Raw genomic sequence first — 18784 nt, forward strand, 5'->3', positions numbered from 1 at the left:
AGACCTGAATAAAATAGCAATCCATGAATTCCTCCTAAGCTGGAAAAAGAGAAAGCTTTTCCTTACAGCAGAATACCAACTAATGAATGTAAAAAGAATGATAGAATTGGAAAGCCATTTGGCAACTCTCAGGGTAACAATTAATTCAGCCAAAAAACAACACGGGATTCTAAAATTAGTGTAAGTTTGCTGAGAAACAGAATATTTACATTCTCAAAGTATCTCCCAACAAAAATGCTTAACGTAATAGAAAAAATAGGAACTTTACAGTGAAGAAATCTAACAGAGACCACCTAAAACAAGTCATTCAAATTAACTCCTTGTAAGGGACAAATGACACCACAAAATATACTGAAAAGGATGTAGCATCACTTCTATGATATTCTTGCCAACAATGCAGAAGCTCAATCTACTTGTGAAAAAACATCAGAAATACTCAGATTAAGGGAGGTTTTGTAAAATAACTGACTTGTTTCATGACCTTGAGGTTTTTGAAAGACAAATTCAAGAATTGTTCTAGATTAAAGGAGACTAGAAACATGGCAGCTAAATATAAAATGTTATCCTGATTTGGACCCTGAACTAGTTTTTTTGTTTTAACAAAGGCCATTACTGGAACAACTAGTGAAATACGGAAAAATATTAGATAACAGTATTAATGTTAATTTTCTGGTTTTGATCATTATGATATGGTTATGTAAGAAAATATCCTCATTCTGGGGCGCCTGGGTGGCGCAGTCGGTTAAGCGTCCGACTTCAGCCAGGTCACGATCTCGCGGTCCGTGAGTTCGAGCCCCGCGTCAGGCTCTGGGCTGATGGCTCGGAGCCTGGAGCCTGTTTCCGATTCTGTGTCTCCCTCTCTCTCTGCCCCTCCCCCGTTCATGCTATGTCTCTCTCTGTCCCAAAAATAAATTTAAAAAAACGTTGAAAAAGAAAATATCCTCATTCTTAGAAAATACACACTTAAGTATTTGTGGTAAAAAGGCATCATATCTGTAACTAACACTCCAATGGTCAGAAAAAAAGCATTTATTCTATACAAATATCTATACTGATAAAGGGAAATCTTTGCTTTAGTGTAGAATGATTAGTTAATACAGAAAGAATGATGTAGTTAGAAAAATCAGTTTTGGGGGCGCCTAGGTGGCTCAGTCAGTTGAGTATCCAACTCTTGGTTCTGGCTCAGGTCATGACCCCACATCAGGCTCCACACTCAGTGTAAAATTCTCTCTCTCCCCCTCTGCCACTCTCCCCCATTCACTCTCTTAAAAAAAAATAGAAAAATCACAGTTTTATACACATCACAGTAAAAAATGTTTTCGGATAAGAATCATCAAAGGATGCTATGTCTACAAGAGGCAGGTTTGATGAGAAATAGAATATCAACATGGTCTCAAAAGTTTCTTCGGGTGCCTGCATGGCTCAGTCGGTTAAACATCTGACTCTCGATTTCAGCTCAGGTCATGATCTCACGGTTCATGAGACTGAACCCCAGTAAGGCAGAGCGTGCTTGGGATTCTCTCTCTCCCTTTCTCTCTGCCCCTCCCCCTGCTCAAAATAAATAAATAAACTTGAAAAAAAAAATTTCTCCTCACAAATTATCAACTAAGTGCAAAAGGAAAAATAGTAACTATACAGTGGAGAAAATGGGTGACATCTTACCCAAGTGATCAAAATGGACACCAATATGGGCAAAGGGATATTTTGTGAGTCTGGATGTGACACTGGGAGGACACATCACTCATAGTATTTCAGCTCACACTGCATAACCCACATTTAACACAAGGAAACATCAAAAAAAATCCAAACTGAAGGATAATCTATACTTTAACTGTCCTGTATTCGTCAATGTATTGACACTTGTAGTATCAAAGACAAAAGCTACCGAACTGTTCCAAATGACAGAATCATGATAATCTAACATATGATCCTGAACTAGATTCTGAAGCTGCAAAAAAAATATCAGTGGAGCAACTGAAAGTGAGATAGGGGCTGTAGATTAAATGAAAGCATCCTATCAATGTTAAATTCCTGAATTTGATAACTGTACTTAGTATGTTTGTTCTTATGAAGTGCATATGTAACATTAAAGGTGAAAAGGTATGTCTGCAATGTATTCTCGAATTGGCCAAGAAAAAAAAATATAACAAGAGATAGAAAATGGTAAACCGAACACGAGAAACATTAAAAATGAAGTCAAATGGAGAACATATGCTTCTTCGTCTTAAAATTCTCAGAACATATACCTATATGTGCATGTAAATATATATATTTCTAGGATATATAACTAGAAGTCTCTTGTTCCCCCATGTAAGGGAAGTAGAAACTAAAATGTGGTAGGCAGTTGCCATTAGGGTAAAAGGGTTAAGTCTCTCTTTTCTCAACCTTCTGTGCCACTCCACAGAGAAAACAGTACTAATTGCTCTCAGATGTTTTTGGTATGTGCACACAAGCTTATGGACATGTGTAATTCTTCACATCACTTTTTCATTTCACATTCATATTCTATGAATGAATGTACATAAAGGTATTCTATTGGTATTTAAGCTATTTCTACTACGCATATTTTAAATACAATCTGAGATTTAAGAAATACATTATTTCATCATTTTTACATTTCCTTTGATAAAAGCTGTTTGGCCTTAATTCTGTCATCTTATAGTTTGTTTTTATGCCTTATTTTTTTTTAATGTTTATTTATTTTTGACAGAGAGAGAGAGAGAGACAGACCGGGAGCGGGGGAGGGGCAGAGAGAGAGGGAGACACAGAATCCGAAGCAGGCTCCAGGCTCTGAGCTGTCAGCACAGCCTGACGCAGGGCTCAGACTCACAGACCGTGAGATCGGGACCTGAGCCAAAATCAGATGTTCAACCGACTGAGCCACCCAGGCGCCTCTTTTTATGCCTTATTAAAAAAAAATATTTTAAAATATTTTTATTTAAATTATTTTTTAAATGTTTTATTTTTGAGAAAGAGAATGCAAGTGGGGCAGGGGCAGAGAGAGAGGAAGACAGAGGATCTGAAGAAGGCTCTGTGCTGACAGCAGGAAGCCTTATATGGGGCTCGAACTCACGGACTATGAGATCATGACCTGAGCTTTAGTCAGACACTCAATGGACTGAGCCACCCAGTCTCCTCTAAAAAATAGTTTATGCTCATGTTTTGTTTTGGGATTTTCCTTCTCACTTAAAACTTTTATTCAATTAAAAAATATATATATTTACTTTGAGGGTAGGGAGGGACAGAGAGAGGAGAGAGAGAATCCCAAGCAGGCTTCGTGCTCTCAGCACAGAGGCTGATGTGGGGCTCAATCTTATGAATCCTGAGATCATGACCTGAGCTGAAACCAAGTTAGGACACTTAACCAACTGAGCCATCCAGGTGCCCCAACATTTATTCAACTTATGGCAGTCATATTATTATTTCAACAATATGAAGACTTATAATACTTATCATCTATTCTGAGGTGTAACATTAACAAAAATCTTCATAGAAGAACCTGAGTCTGGCCAGTAGGTCATTTATGGAAGGAAGTTATGCAAGACACGAATGTGAAATGTGAGTTGTGGAAGTCAAGATCCCAGCTGATACCTGAGAAATGTACTTTCCCAAAGTCGACCAACCCAATTTTTAACGGATCTGGGCTGCTCTTTAACTTGATCCTATTATGGGCCCCTTGTGTTGATTTAATGAAAAATCCCTAATTGATTAAAATGTGAGAAGATACTTCTTGCTCTCAGAGCTTTTTTATTATATTTTGTATCACCTTTGTGATCTTTCGGGATAACAACGTATCCTAGAAAAACACTGTGTTAAAAACCTTACAGATAAATTAAATGGTTAAAATTTTAAATATTTTCCGCAATAATTTTAAAGCAAATAGAAATGTAGTATCTACACCATGTGTATCATGTTCTCTCTCCTGCATATTTTATAGTGATATGTATGTTCACATACTGCACTTGGCGCTAGGGAGTATGATTTTGGTTTCCCACAGAAGGCTGCAGGCTTCAAAAGCAGAAGTCCAAAACCTTTGAAGGCAGCATAAGAAAAATCTTTGTCTGAACCTCAACGTAGTCTTTTAGCAGTCTATGTTATATATAAAAAAAGAGTCAAAATGTTGGTTTTGTTCTATTTATTTTTGGGGGTGGGGAGAGAAGGAAAAAAATTGGTTTTTGCTTCAAGGAGCCTTCCTAAAGAGTAGTAACTCATTTGTTACACACTACCATGGACAAACACTGTTGTTTTGGCTTTCGTGACTGTTCCAATTCAAGTTAATGTGCATAACCCGTATTTTTCTGAAATCCAGTGTGTTCATTTGGACATACATGGGCTGACCCTTGTATTCTCATAGGAAAGGGACTGGCACTTTGGCATCAAGAACAAATAAAAAGTATCATAACTACAACTTATGACTGGGGTCTGGGCTAATTACTAAGGAACGATTCAGCCATAATGGTCTCAGATGTTTCAATGCCCTGTGAACTTACAATTAATAAAGAGACTGCTCATTCTAAGAACCATGCAACCAAGAAGGGAGTGAGGGAAGAGTTACAAGTCTGATGAAAAATTCAGAGCAAAATATCAATCAGTAATCTCCTTCTCACTTCTGTAATATCTATAAATAAAGTAGAGGGTGAAGAAAAGAATTATATGAATAATGATAAATAAAAAGCATATAGAGAACTGGGAAAATATTTTTCATTAAATTTGCCACTTACGCTAATTCAACAAGACGCTTGTGAGAAAAAGAACTAAGGCAGAAAACTAGTTACACTGTTGTTTAGAAATTCTTGAAGGCAAAATAAAAACACTGATCAGGTAATCAACGGTTTAATATTAACTGTCTTAAAATGTGTTATTTTCAACTTGAACATCTATGTTATGCCTTGGAAATTCAAAGCAAAAAGTAAAATCACATAGAAAGCCAGAAACGTCATTGACACATCTACACAGATGTTTGCTTGTAGTTTTTGGTATCCAAAACCTTTTTTCCACACATTGCACAGATGCCTAAAACAAACAAACAAACAAAACATGTAAGCAATCAAATCATAATACCAACTCATAATACCAATCAAATACCTACTATTAACACTTTGGTTTATTTAAGTCACTCCTGAGGCTTAAAACATAATTTAACAGCATCAGAGAAGAGAAAAAAGCAAGCACGGACTTGAAACTATGAACCAGGTTCTAAGTGTCATCTTGCCTTAGAAAAAAGAGCACTTGATTAACAGGATCGACCCCTGAAACTATGAAAGGGTACTCCTTTTCTATGCTATCTAAGTCAGTGCCAAAAGTAGGCTGGATATGAACAGAAAAACGGTATTGAAAGAAACTTACCCTTTTTGTAGGCACAGCCCTGGCAGTAATGGGAACCCGGCTGATGTACAGAACTTTTACAAATTCTGCAAGTAGAGAACTTATTCTTTCCATATGGATCGAATCTAGAGTTGTTTTTTTTTTAAAGAAAGAAAAATGTAAAATAGAAAAGAAACAGTTAAATGACTTCCTTTAGGCAACAAATGGGATTAATCCATGCTTTGTTCCCTCTGTCAAACTTTACAGTTGATAGGCACAGCACGCTTGCAGCCAGCTACCCTCTCTCACTGCTCCTGCACAACCCTACCCCTTCCATGTGAGTTGCATGCTTATAAACCACTTATCAGTTGTACTTAATCCCAAGCCTGTTTCTACGAGTTGTATTTGCCAATCTATTTGTATGATATAGTTAAATATTATGGAAACTGATGAAATGTGGGTGCAAAAAGTGACCAATTCTATGAAAGACTATGAGAATGCTTTAGGATGGCTAGATAAATGTGAATCACTGAACTGCCATTGAATTAGGTGAGACAACTTCCAAATACAGGCAAAATCATAAGTGGAAGGACTTGGCACTTTACAAGTTGTCAGTTCTTGCTCTACTTTAAGATATCGGAAATGCGCGTTCTGGTTATGATTTATGTGAGGAAAATGATGAAGAACTCTTATCAGTAGACTCATACTCAAAAGGCCTGTCTCAGTGCCAGATGACTGACGAATGCATGTACACATCATGTGCCATGACTTACAGTAAGGTATGTGTATCTTTTAATGATTGCCTATTTTAGCTGACATTTTCAAGTAATTGATCCAATCCCTTTGCATAGAAGAGTTTCCGCTATATAAAAATGCCATTTTACAGCAGCTGGAGTAGAAAATAATTCCCCCTAAACTGGCTGTAACTTTTGTAACAATACTCATGTACTGAATACCAACACTGTCCTAGACCTGGTTTCTTCTCTTGGGGCACAACAGCTTATTTTCAAAGGTTAATATTTCCAGACCCAAAAGAATGTCACCTTACTCTGCACAAAGGAAGATAGCATAGACACTATTCCTCTTTTTAATAAGGCTCGATTTGTTTGCATCCGTATGTCTAGAGATTACTTTTGTTTAAAACCGTATTTAATCCTAAAATGCACATTTTTATATGTCTGACATCTTAAATTCATGGCAGAGCTTTTTCTTTATTAAAGTAATGATACATCTTCTAAATGTTGGTATCTTAGATTCAATGCAATATAATGGTACACTTTCCAAAGTGAGATATTTAGAGTATCCAAAAATAATAGCTATTTATTAATGATATTGGAGTAAGGCTGGGAGCAAAAAGTAACTGGAGGTATCTGAAACTGTATAGTCTGTAAAAATTACAACTTAGTTAATAATAACTGAACTGTCTTAGAAGACATCAATAAGTCAGAGCAATACTTAGTGAGATGCTCTACTGAAGATTAAATCTATTATGCTGTTTTATATCCATTATTTAATAAGCACCATTATGTGCCAGGCACTGCAGGTAGTAAAAGCTTCATTATTATTATTATCATTATCGTTATTATTATTTCTAATCCTTGGGACAATGTCATGAAATAGGTATTAATTCTTTCAGCAAATATACATGAGTGCCTACTATGTGCCTGTTACTGTTTTACATACCAAAAATGAGCTTGACAGACAAAGCCTCTACCCTCTCAAGCTGACATTGTAGTGAGGAGACAGACAATAAGTAAAGGAACAAACATGGTTTTCAGATAGTGATACACACTGTAGAGAAAATTCAAACAGGACACTGTGGCAGACATGAGGAGAAGGAGGGGAAGACATTAATTCAGATGCTGGTTAGGGACCCACCCTTAGGAGGTGACATTTCAGCTAGATCCTGGCAACAAGGTGCCAGCTATGTGAATTCTGCAGGATGAGCTCTAGGAGGAGGGAGCAACAAACATAAACCTCTGCCAATGGGAGTGGGCTTGGCCTGTCTGGTGCAGGAGTAGTCCAGCTGGAAGTCAGAGAGGTGGGAGCGGCCAGATCATGGAGAACCTTGTTAGAAGGTGGAAGGGGGCCTAGATTATATTCTAGGTGAAAAGAAAAGCAATGCACGGTTCTGAGAAAAGCACTTATGTGCCTTTTAAAGGACTGCTCTGGTTACTATGAGACTGAATTATAGGGAACTAGAGAGGAAGCAGAAAGATACAAAGTTACTACAGCATCTACCAAATAACAGTGGTTTGGAACAGGGTAACAGCAGTGAAGCAAGTGTATTCAGGTTATATTTTGCTGGTAGAGCTAAAGAATTTACTGATGAAAGGGAAGTGAGGAAAATGTGCAGAATTCTCGCTTTTTGGTTTGCACAACTGGACCGGACAGTGGTGCAGTAAGACTCTGATTATTAGACAAGGACCAAGAGGTTGCCTATTAGACATCAAATTGGTAAGACAAGTAGGCAGTTGGATATATGTTTGGAGCTCAAAGGAGAAGTCAGGACAGGAGATATAAATCTGAGTTATTAACATACAGTTTGAATTTCAAGTCATTGGACTAAAGTCACTTGAGGAAAGATTATATATTTGTAAATAGAAAAAAAAAGAGAAAGGTCTAGGATTGAGTCCAGAGGCACTTGACTGAGAAGGAACGGTGAGTTGGGAGGAGAAAAGAGGGTGGTACCCCAGAGCCAAGAGAATACAAGGTTGCAGGGGTGCCTGGCTGGCTCAGTCAGTGGAGCATGCGAGTCCTGATCCTGGGGCTGTGAGTTCAGACCCACACTGGAGGTAGAGCTTACGAAAAGAAAAGAAGAGAGAAGAGAAGAGAAGAGAAGAGAAGAGAAGAGAAGAGAAGAGAAGAGAAGAGAAGAGAAGAGAAGAGAAGAAAAAAAGAGAGAGAATAGTAGGTTGCAAAAATGAGAGTTGTTGAAAGGTTAATCGAGATAAGAATAGAGAAGTGGCCATTAGGTGTGATCCTGCTGCCATTAGGTGAGAGCAGCTGCAGGGATTGATGGGGCTGAAGACCCGACCGGAGTGGCAGAAGTTGAGAATGGAACTTAATAGACATTGAGAAAGCCTAAGGCTTTTGAAAACTTTTGCTGTGAAGGGAAGCAAGGAAATGGGATGGCAGCTGGAAGAGTCCATGGAATTTTTAAGACTGGGAATAATAAAGCATGGTGCCAAAAAGTGGTTTTTAGGGTAGGAGACATTTTTATCTCCACTCTTAGATGAAAAAATAAAGTTCAGAGAAGTCGAGAAACTGGCTTAACTTCCTTAAGGTCTCAGAGCAAGAGAGTGACAGAGTCTAAATACAAATTTAGGTCTGACTCCAGAGCTTCTGATCTGTCCACATCTCTCTATTGCCTCCAATTTGTACAATAATGAAGATCTAGATGAAATAACGTACAGTAAACACAAACCAGGCAGTATTATTGCATACCACACTGAAGCACTTGAATGAAACTGCAAAGTAGTTTTAGGGGGGGTAAGGCCACAAACCATCGTTTTGAAAAGAAAAGAAAAGAGCAGAAAAAAAAAAAGAATGAGATGAAATAAAAGTCATGTTTTCTGGTAAAAAAAGAGCAGTAACATCTTCACAAATTGATAGAGTGGGGAGGATCAGGGTGAAACTGGCAGGTTATAACAAATAGCTTGGCTTTGCATGCTGGTACCTGACTCTGTTTAAATCACAACAGAATGATACACACCAAGTTCAGTATGCTTAAGACTAAAAAGAATGGAAAGTTATGTCTCCACGATGTAGCTGCTCCTTTACCTACCTTGCTTTTTTTGAAGTTAAAGCTTTATTTTCATTCAGCTTTCTTCCACCACTTTCTATATCAAAATATACACATATTTTAGTGGGTTATTTCTGCACATTTCACCATAACATGTACATTTACCACTTAACAATTTGTTAAAGAGTTCATTCTTAGACCTCCTACCAATAGACTAGCCAATATCAACATTTTCAAAATCTTCATTTAATAGCCATGTTTTTAAGACACCACTTAAAAAGGAAACATTTATGATGAAACAATAAAATTCTGGATCATCATTTTATTTCTCAGACTCAAAACAGGACTTTAGGAACGGGTCTGCATTTAATTTATCTACTGTAAAATCTAGAAGCCATTACTTTGATGCCACTGACCCTGAATACAGTATAAGTGTTTCTTTTCTTTCCCTTTGAAAACATCTTAACTGTATATAATGATATGAAAGTGAAAACAGTGTAAATGATTTAAGAATATAAAAGTCAGGTGAAGAAAGGGGGAATTAAATATATACTCTAATAAAGCTGAATCAAATCAATTACTATGATATACTCATTGGTTGAAAATCATTTAATGATTTTGCTATCTCTTACCTCATAGATTAGGAACCTCTAACATGTAACCAAGAAAACTAAATAGAAGAAGATATTAAATTGTTGGGGGGGATCTAGAGTTCTTTAATATTTAACAGATGAATATTTAACAGAATATTTAACACTTTGTGCACAAAACATTTCCTTTTACAAATAGTGTAAAGGCTAAAACATCAGTCACGGGAAATATTTGATTCAACTTCTATTTTCTAAAAAGGAAAAATACCTGTGGTATTCCTTGCACCGTCTTTCCATGTGTCTGGAGTGATAACAGTACCAAGTTTCTTTTCACCTGTTATAACAAGATAGTACAATAAGGGGAATTAGGATTTACTGTCTAATAAATACACTACTTTGTGCCTAAAGTTCACAATGGTATCAACTATCTTATTACAGTCGGAGACTTTTCATGCTGGGGTAGGGGCTATGAACTGAGACTGAAGTTACTAGCTGTGGGTAATGGATAACTGACTCTCAGTAAAATCTGTACAGCACAATGGCTTATGATAGGCTTTCCCTGTACCTGTATACTTTAAACAAATCTGATAGATCTATTTATTCCATAAACATACTAAGCACTCAAGATACATAAACCACTATGCAAAGTTTAGTGAAAAATAAAATGGTAATTTAGATAAAGCTCTACTTTCAAGGAACCTACAACATGCTATTTTCTTCAATAGTAATCCTTAACCTGGGCTCCAGGGGTAGACCTCGGAAGACAAATGAACAAGGTGAAGTTGTACACCAAACTACTGTATATCCATTTTTCTTCTTGTAAGAGTCCATAGCTTTTCCAGGTTCTTAAAGGGGGTAGATACCCTTGGAAAAAAAACCATTCAAACCAAAATGTAAGCTAGAAAACAAAAAGCATAGTAATTGACAACTTAAGCACCAGAAGAAATACCATGAAGGAAGAAATAACCTTGCTTAGGGAAGTCCAGGGGTTTCTGGAGAAGGCAGTAGAGAGAGTGTCTGCATGTTACAATGGGCTTGGGAAGAAAAAGAAGAGAGGATGAAGGCAAACTAGAAAAAGGACATATCCCGAGGAAAGGCATAGGAAGCTCATGGGCATGCAAAGTATTTTGGTTTGGATAAAGAGTAATGAAGGTAAGTGAAAATGTAATTGGAAAGATAAGCTGGGACCTCATTGTGGAGGGTCATCCTGAATGCCAGGCTCCAAACACAGAAAGCCAGAATTATTCTCTGCTCACTGAGAATGTATTAAAGGCTTTAAATTCGGGAAATGATACAGTACACTTATATTAGGTTCAATTCAAATATCTGTTGTGATTACTCTAAGCCATGTCCTGGCATACTGATGAAGGATAGTAAGACAGAATACTTACCCTTTGGTCCTACTATCTAGCATTTGGTAGGAATATAATACTTGTTGCATGAATGAAAAGAAAAGGTGACAAAATGCAAGAATGGAAGGTAGAGTTAGGATTTAATTGAGCATTTTTATATGGAAGGGGAGCTGATTAAAAGATTCCAAAAGATAGAGAGACAAATAAAGGACCTGAAAAAGGTAGGGAGGGATGGCAACAAGAACACAAATAGGATTTTCCTCGAAAAAATAAAGGGAAAGAAGTAAATGGGTATGGATGCAGAACTGATTATGGGCATAGTAAAAGTAAGATGAAATGTTGGGAATGTTCCCATTTAATTACCTCGCTTTTCTTATACCTGTAAGGAGCTATTTGTCAACAGAGGATGGGGTAGATGAAGGTGGGGGAAGTTTAAGGCACTGAAGAGTTTGGAATAGTCACTAGAGACAAAGGGTGAGGGGCTGACTAAAGAGAAGTAAAAAAAGATTGACGCATAGTATTAAAGATCTTGGAGATCAGGAAATATACTCTTTTAGTGGTACCAACTGGTTCATTTGTGCAGTTTTTCCTACTGGTCTTCACACGCATGCAGGACATTTTTGAGAAGAGCCAAAGGCTGGAAGAGCACGGTTTGAGGGGAAAGGGGCTGGTAGGGGATAATATTAGTCTAACTCAGAGTGATGGAGACCTCAGCTAGGGTATTTGAAAGGCTAGGGAAAGTCGGAGCTGTTGAATGAGAGTAAAATAAGCAGGGCATACAAGTGTTTGGATGCAGGTTCACAAAGGGATAGGAGAATGAATGAGAGATGATCGAGGCTTTGTCAATAGGTAACTGGGAGGATTGTGATGCCATTAAATGATGGGAGGGAAGGTACCGGTTTGTGAAGCAGGACGACACATTCAGTCTTGGAAGTACTAAACCATTAGGTAACAACCAGATGGAGGGTCCCAGTATTGTTTAGAGAAAATTTTTCTATTGGTGCTTAGTTTAGAGAGAAGTCAGCTGGAGATGTGACATTCATTGGCATGGATCTGCTACTTGAAGCCAGATATTTCTAAAACAAAGAGTCAACTGTTCTTTAAAACTCCAAAAAGAGTCAAAAGAAGGTCAGATATAGATCACTGGGAAACATCTGCTTTAAGGGGATAAGGAAAATAAGAAAACTTGGGAGATTATAACAGTAAAGAAGCACTGGGAGAAGTAAATTCAAAGAGAATCTACACCAAGTTTCAAAGTCAGAGGCATAGACAAGCACTGAGAGAAAGGTCTTTCAATTTGGTGTTTAGGAGACCTCCAGTGAACTTCTGAAAGTTCTTCCAGTAGTGGGGCATAGCGAAAGTTTGGAAAGCACTAAGAAGTAACAAAATATGAAGGCAAGAAAAATAACCAAGCCTTTCAAAAAATTTACCGTGAAGGCAAAGAGAGAGCTAGGTAGTTGCTTGAGAGTCTACCTTTATGTATAGGAGAGATATGAGCTTACTTATAGGGTGAGTGGAATGAGTTGATAGATGGGGGATAAGAAATATGTAATAAAAAGAGTATACTTAAAATTTTTTTTAAATGTTTATTTATTTTTGAGAGACAGAGAGAGACAGAGCATGAGCCAGGGAGGGGAAGGGAGAGAGGGAGACACAGAATCCGAAGCAGGCTCCAGGCTCTGAGCTGTCAGCACAGAGCCGGACGTGAGGCTTGACTCCACGAGCTGATGTTGGATGCTTAACCGACTGAGCCACCCAAGTGCCCCAAAAAGAGTATAATTTTATTTGAGGAGTAAGATGGTATAGAATGTAGAAAGGCAGTAGAACAAAGAAATAATAGAGTTGGACTCTCAGACATGCAGGGAAGTAGAAAAGCAAATGGCCTTTTATAACACATAGCATGTCCCAGAACCAACTATGTGTATTTATTTTAATACCACATCAGGTCCTGGGTCCTCAAAATTTTTATGTACCTTAGGAAATTAACTCTCACAATTTGCTCAGTATCCTTAGTTTCCCTGGGAAAAAGCACTTATGGTGTAAAGCATATCACACAAATTAAACCAGGCAGAATACCCGTCCTCTAAAGCTAAAATGTACAGAATTAACACAAGTTACATAGAAAGACAAATTTATATGTTTAGAACTACACTACATGAGAGAAAAGGTATCACGGAAGGTGCATAATCTAAATGTGTAAGCCATATTTACTCAAACAAGCAAAACCAAAAAACTGCTTAAGTACAGGATAGAATAGAATTAAAGGACATCAATGTCAAAAAGCTTAATGTACTTTTCAGAGTGATGAAAATATTCTAAAATCGATAGTGGTGATGGTTGCATAGCCCTCTGGACATACTAAAAATAACAAAATGATATATTTTAAATGGGTGAATTGTACCTATGTCAATTACATTGCAATAATTTTTTATTTTATTTTTTTAATTAAAAAAATTTTTTTAAGTTTATTTATTTTGAGAAAGAGAGAACAAGTAGGGTAGGGGCAGAGAGAGAGGGGAGAGAGAGAATCCCAAGCAGGCTCTGCACTGTTAGCGCAGAGCCCAATGTGGGGCTCAAACTCACAAACAGTGAGATCATGACCCAAGCTGAAATCAAGAGCCAGACACTTAACTGACTGAGCCACCCAGGCACCCGTCAACATTTTTTTTAAAGCTTAATGTGAGATGATGATATAAAGCATAGAAAAATGGATACATTATTTCCACTTCACCCCTCATAAAATGAAGGACAGTTTAATTCTCAGTGCCACATACTGGGGGTTATGATAGAAATAACCAGTTTTTGAGTATACGCGAAGGCACTTTTATATCAGGCTTTACCTACATTATCTGAACCCCATAAATTATGTATTATTCTCATTTTTCAGATGAGGAAACTGGGGCCAAGATATATTAGGTAACTTGCCCATGGTTATTCTTTTACCTAATATAAGAACTGTGATTCAAAATTATGGGTGCCTGTGTTCAAAGTTTTACCTACTAGGGGGGGATATAAACAAAATTGATCATGTTAATGTTAACACAGATAAGAGGACTTGAAACCTTGCCTAGAAGAGCCAGAGAGGCTGAGGAATAAAAAGATTTAGGGATATGACAGCCATTTTAAAACGTATAGACAGTCTAGGATATCAAAAAATCGTAAGAAACTGTCTAGAAACCTTAAGGGTTTGCATTAGAATCACCAGATGGCGACTACAGGGTGGAAAGCCCTTTCTAAAAGTTAGTGACATTTACACAGACTGCTTTGAAGGTGGTGAGACTTTCTGAACCCTGCCTCAATACCACAGGTATGCATGCAAAGAGTATCTAAGCCATTGGATAGGATGCTAACTTAGGGTAGCTAGTTAAAATATAGGATGCCCTGTGAATTTTTAATTTCAAAACAACGAATGTTTTAATTTCAAAACAACAGTACTGTCATGTCCTAAAAGTCAGTCAAAAGTACTTTCAGTAGTGAGGAAGAGCACGCAAAGACATGTCTCAAATATTGCATGGGACATACTTCTAGAAAAAAGGTATTCCTCTTTTTAAATGTCTGCTAAATCTGTCAACTCTAGGACTTTTAAGATCCAGTCCAAAACTGAGGGTCTGTAAGGCGAAGGAGCCAGTCAAGAACTGTATGGGATAAGATCCCGGGTTGGAGGGGAAGGCAAAGAAAATACGCAAATGTCTACAAAACTGAGACCACTCTGAACGCAAAACAACTATACGATCGTTAGGGAGGGACAGGAATGGTCAAAAAGGGTAAGAGGACAGAAGCTGGAACACGAGAACTGAGGCTGAAAGAAAAATAAACAAAAGACAAGGACCCGAAGAAGTCCAGTTAGCTCCTCCTAGCCTCCTTCTCCCAAAGATGCGGCCTCTTAACTCACATTTTTTTTTTTTTTCAACGTTTTTTATTTATTTTTGGGACAGAGAGAGACAGAGCATGAACGGGGGAGGGGCAGAGAAAGAGGGAGACACAGAATCGGAAACAGGCTCCAGGCTCCGAGCCATCAGCCCAGAGCCTGACGCGGGGCTCGAACTCACGGACCGCGAGATCGTGACCTGGCTGAAGTCGGACGCTTAACCGACTGCGCCACCCAGGCGCCCCTTAACTCACATTTTTCGCACACCATCCTTCCCCGACGGTTCCCTTGGCCACAGAAACTGCAGCAGCTTGAAAATATCAACACAATAGCCAGAAAAATATTCCCCTTCCGGGTTACGAAAACCCACTTCCGGCCCCTCCGCCCCACGCCCCGCCTATCCCACACCTGAAAAGCCGCGGGAGGAATTAAACGCCAGCGGGAAGCGAGGCTGCTCCCATTGCCCGCCCCTCCACTTCTGCAATTGGCTGTGCAATCTTGGGTCTCCGCCCCACATGCCTGCGCATGCGCGAAGGTCAGGGCGGCGGGTTGTACCTGATGGTGGCAGGTAGTAACCCCCGCTTCTCTTCCGCGGGCGGGAGAGTAGGTAAGCCAAGCCGAACCCTCCCTGCACGCGAGCCTCCGGGGGGTGCAAGCAGCCCCCACCAACTGCCCATGTGGCCGTCAGCGTCTGTGCCCCGTCCCTTCGGACGCCACCCTTCCGGAGTGACCCAGGGGCTGCCCTGATGGACCGGCCCTCTTTTGGAGTCGACTTTCTGTGTGTGACCCTCCATTTCTCCTGGTCTCCCCGCCGGTGCTCTTTGATTATGCCTCTCAACTTGTTCCTCGTTCCTCACGCTCGCGCCGACTGAGGCTTGGGCAGAGTCCCCAGCGACCGAGTTTGGGGTGGGGCTGTAGAGACCAGTCCTGCGATTTCCGGGAAGGCTCCTATGCGAGCCGTCCAGAAAGGCCTTCTCTCCAGCCTCAATACTTGTGGACCCGGGCCAGGTCAGACGCCGGAGGCCAGGGCCGTGGCCTCCCGAGGGGCGCCCTATGGGCGTCCTCACGTGCTCGCCAAGGTCCACCTCCCGGGCTTCTTTCTCAGGAGGGGCACTTAATCCATCCTCTTCCTTTTTTGTTCGTTCGTTGATTCAGTAAGCATTTGAGTTTGGGTACTTGCTCACTGTATTAGATCCAAATCTGCTCATGTCATTTGGGATTCTGAGAGTGGCCCAGAAAAATGCCCGAGGAAGTGAGGTAGCTCTTAAGACCCTGTATTCCAGATCCTCTGCCCCGCCCCTCAGCCGGCAGAGGGTAGGAGCTATGCAAAACTTTCCCTTTTCACCTTCTTTGTATATCTTTATATTCAAGAGGTGAGACTGACATGGCTCTAGCGCTTGAGAGCTTGGGACCTTGGACGTACCTCCTCAAGTGTCCTAGCCTGTTTCCTTATCAGTAGACTATTTGCCTTTGAAAATTACAGTGCGAATTAGCTCAGAGCTGTTAGTATAAAGCCTGCACTTGCCCTTTTGTTTTTCTGGAATATTCACCACAATGTAACATGTGGGCTATTACCTTTAATAAAGTCCTTGCTTAACATTTGCCAATGTTATGTATAATCTCTGTTATATATATATGACATATAATGTGTATTTTATAAAAAGAGAAAGTAGACTTTTTTTTCCTTCCATTTATGCTCTAGTTTTGATTGGAACCTAGCACCTGTAACAGACATTGTCATTTTGGTATTTCTGGAGCATTGGGCTGCCTTAGTTTAGCATAATGTTCTTTGAACTTTCTTGATTACACTGGCCACCATTTGAGTATTCAAGTGTGCACTTGGCGTCACTTGTCATTTGCCAGAAGGTGTGAACTACTGACAGGGGTTAGACAGGGGTCCACAGTGGTTAAAAAAGGAATACCTACAGTTTAGCCAGAGTGTATTCATGGGGTTTTTAGAACGCATAGGTTATATTTCCAATAAGAGCAAATCATTAATCCATGCATGTTGTTTTCACCTCTGTGATTTTGGGGAAAAAACGAAACAACAACCAAACAACCAGACCCCTTAATTGGGCCTAGGACATGACCCTTTGACAGAAACCAGTTACAAATGTTTAAGATATTCGTAAATTTGTCCTTTTTAGCCTCTGAGAGCTTTTTTGAACCATATTACTCTACATGTGAATTTATACATATGCATCTTCTCATACTCTGAAACTAATACATTATTGCACATAGAAAATTGGTACATACTTTTAGGCATTGGAGCATTTAAACAATGGAAAAGGTCATTATTGCATATGCTCTTTTCTTAATTTGTTTTTCATTAGATAGCCACTCAAGAAAACACCATGAAAGATACTGATATCAAGAGACTACTGTATACTCATCTTTTATGCATATTTTCAATTATCCTAAGCATCTTCATTCCATCATTCTTCTTGGAGAACTTCTCAATATTGGAAACACACTTGACATGGTTGTGCATCTGTTCTGTTTTTGTAACTGCCGTCAATCTAGTATTATATTTAGTAGTGAAACCAAATGCATCCTCTAAAAGAAGTTCATTATCATATAAGGTAAGGCTTATTTCTTGATAACTGATTTTTAGATAGAGATGGTGTTTCTTTTAATGAAAGAATGAGGTATTAGTCATGTCATTATGGGGTTATTTACAGTGAGTAGAGGACATGCTTTCCCCCCCGGCCCCCCCCCCCCACCCGCCAAAATCAGTGGCCTATTATTGCTGGAAGGCTGCCTACAATGTTTGATAGATCCTAGCCATGCATCAGCTGTGGAATTAGGGTGTCTTCAGTGGATACTATAGCATTGTGAACCTATATAGTCATGTTTTAAGTCACCATTGAAGATAAATACATGATGCAGTAGTCCTATCTTTAAACTTTAGAAGACATTTTAGTTTATTTTCATTTATTTTTTTGCATTTCTGAAAGAAACTTAATGGGTTTCTCAGAAATTACAAAAAAAGCCTCTGTGGTAGCTTTGTTTTAAACATGGCCTTCCTTGACTGAACAGTGTTAGAATTTTCAGATGTTAGAATCTACTTTCTGAAATGTTTACTAGCGTATAACACTTAACTATTACTTTAATAAAGTCCTCACTTAACGTTATCCAATACTATATGTAAGCTGTCCTAGGTAATTTAAAACACATTTACTGCTCTGTGATTAAAAAACTCAACATGTGTTTTATAATTAGATCTTTTTAAGCTTCAAATCAAGTAGGTCCCACTCTGATTTGCGGACATGCAGGTCTTTTTTCAAATGGATCATATAATAACATGAATATGATTTAGGGATTAATTTAGTATTGGTACAGTTTTCTTAGGAATTTTGTTTTTAAATGAAAAAAATTATTATTATTTTCTGCAAATATTTCATGTATCACATAATTAGGACTGTGTGGGTTTTTTTGTATTCTAGCATCCTGTTGTCAGTAAATATTTTATAAATACTGATTAATAACATAGCTCGATACCCTAGGAACAGAAATGCTTTTTGATTTTAGTGCTGATTGGGTGGGTGGAATATGAGGGTTGGTTTGTAACTTGTAGGCTGTTGTGTGGAGCTATATAGAGGGCCATGCACCTGAATGTGTGCCAGACATGGGATCTGACTTCAGGCTACTCAAAGGAAAGAATATTCAGCTGTTTCACCCATGGGAAGAAGTTGTGTTTGTAGATAAATTGGAAGCATTTGCTGTCCTCTAGGCATTGTCTTGAGTCTTTAAATCATTCTTATTTCTTTTTTAGGTAACCAGGTTTTTGAAATGCTGTATCTACTTTCTTATGTCATGTTTCTTCTTTCATGTAATTTTTGTTCTGTATGGAGCACCACTCATAGAGTAAGTGTGAAATTTTTACCTTCAGGCAATTATGTTTTGTTTTTAATTTTTTGTAATG

General features: G+C 38.7%; 3 protein-coding genes across 8 annotated transcripts in view; 1 reads left to right on the forward strand and 2 right to left on the reverse strand.

The window, feature by feature from the left end:
* The window catches only part of SOCS5 (suppressor of cytokine signaling 5), a 129424-nt gene extending 123974 nt beyond the window's left edge, over positions 1-5450 (reverse strand). Inside the window, exon 1 of the mRNA XM_058684201.1 lies at positions 5347-5450. The gene's annotated coding sequence lies outside the window, so the exon portion shown is untranslated. The remainder of the gene's footprint in view (positions 1-5346) is intronic.
* On the reverse strand, positions 4818-15224 carry CRIPT (CXXC repeat containing interactor of PDZ3 domain). Its single transcript, XM_058684213.1, has 5 exons — positions 15114-15224; positions 9908-9973; positions 9092-9146; positions 5347-5450; positions 4818-5013 (listed from the first exon to the last, which is right to left on the reverse strand). Exons 1-5 carry the CDS (start codon positions 15127-15129, stop codon positions 4949-4951), a joined length of 306 nt encoding a protein of 101 aa, XP_058540196.1. The 5' UTR covers positions 15130-15224; the 3' UTR covers positions 4818-4948.
* A 125-nt stretch (positions 15225-15349) lies between these two features.
* The window catches only part of PIGF (phosphatidylinositol glycan anchor biosynthesis class F), a 33597-nt gene continuing 30162 nt past the window's right edge, over positions 15350-18784 (forward strand). The window contains exons 1-3 of one of the 6 annotated variants that reach the window (XM_058684204.1): positions 15350-15466; positions 17193-17441; positions 18635-18726. In XM_058684204.1, coding sequence (XP_058540187.1) covers positions 17214-17441; positions 18635-18726 — 320 coding nt within the window. In that variant the 5' untranslated portion in view covers positions 15350-15466; positions 17193-17213. The other 5 variants (XM_058684205.1, XM_058684208.1, XM_058684207.1 and 2 more) reach the window with 5 other exon arrangements.

This window comes from Neofelis nebulosa, chromosome 9 (genome assembly GCF_028018385.1).
Source record: "Neofelis nebulosa isolate mNeoNeb1 chromosome 9, mNeoNeb1.pri, whole genome shotgun sequence".
NCBI lineage: Eukaryota > Metazoa > Chordata > Mammalia > Carnivora > Felidae > Neofelis > Neofelis nebulosa.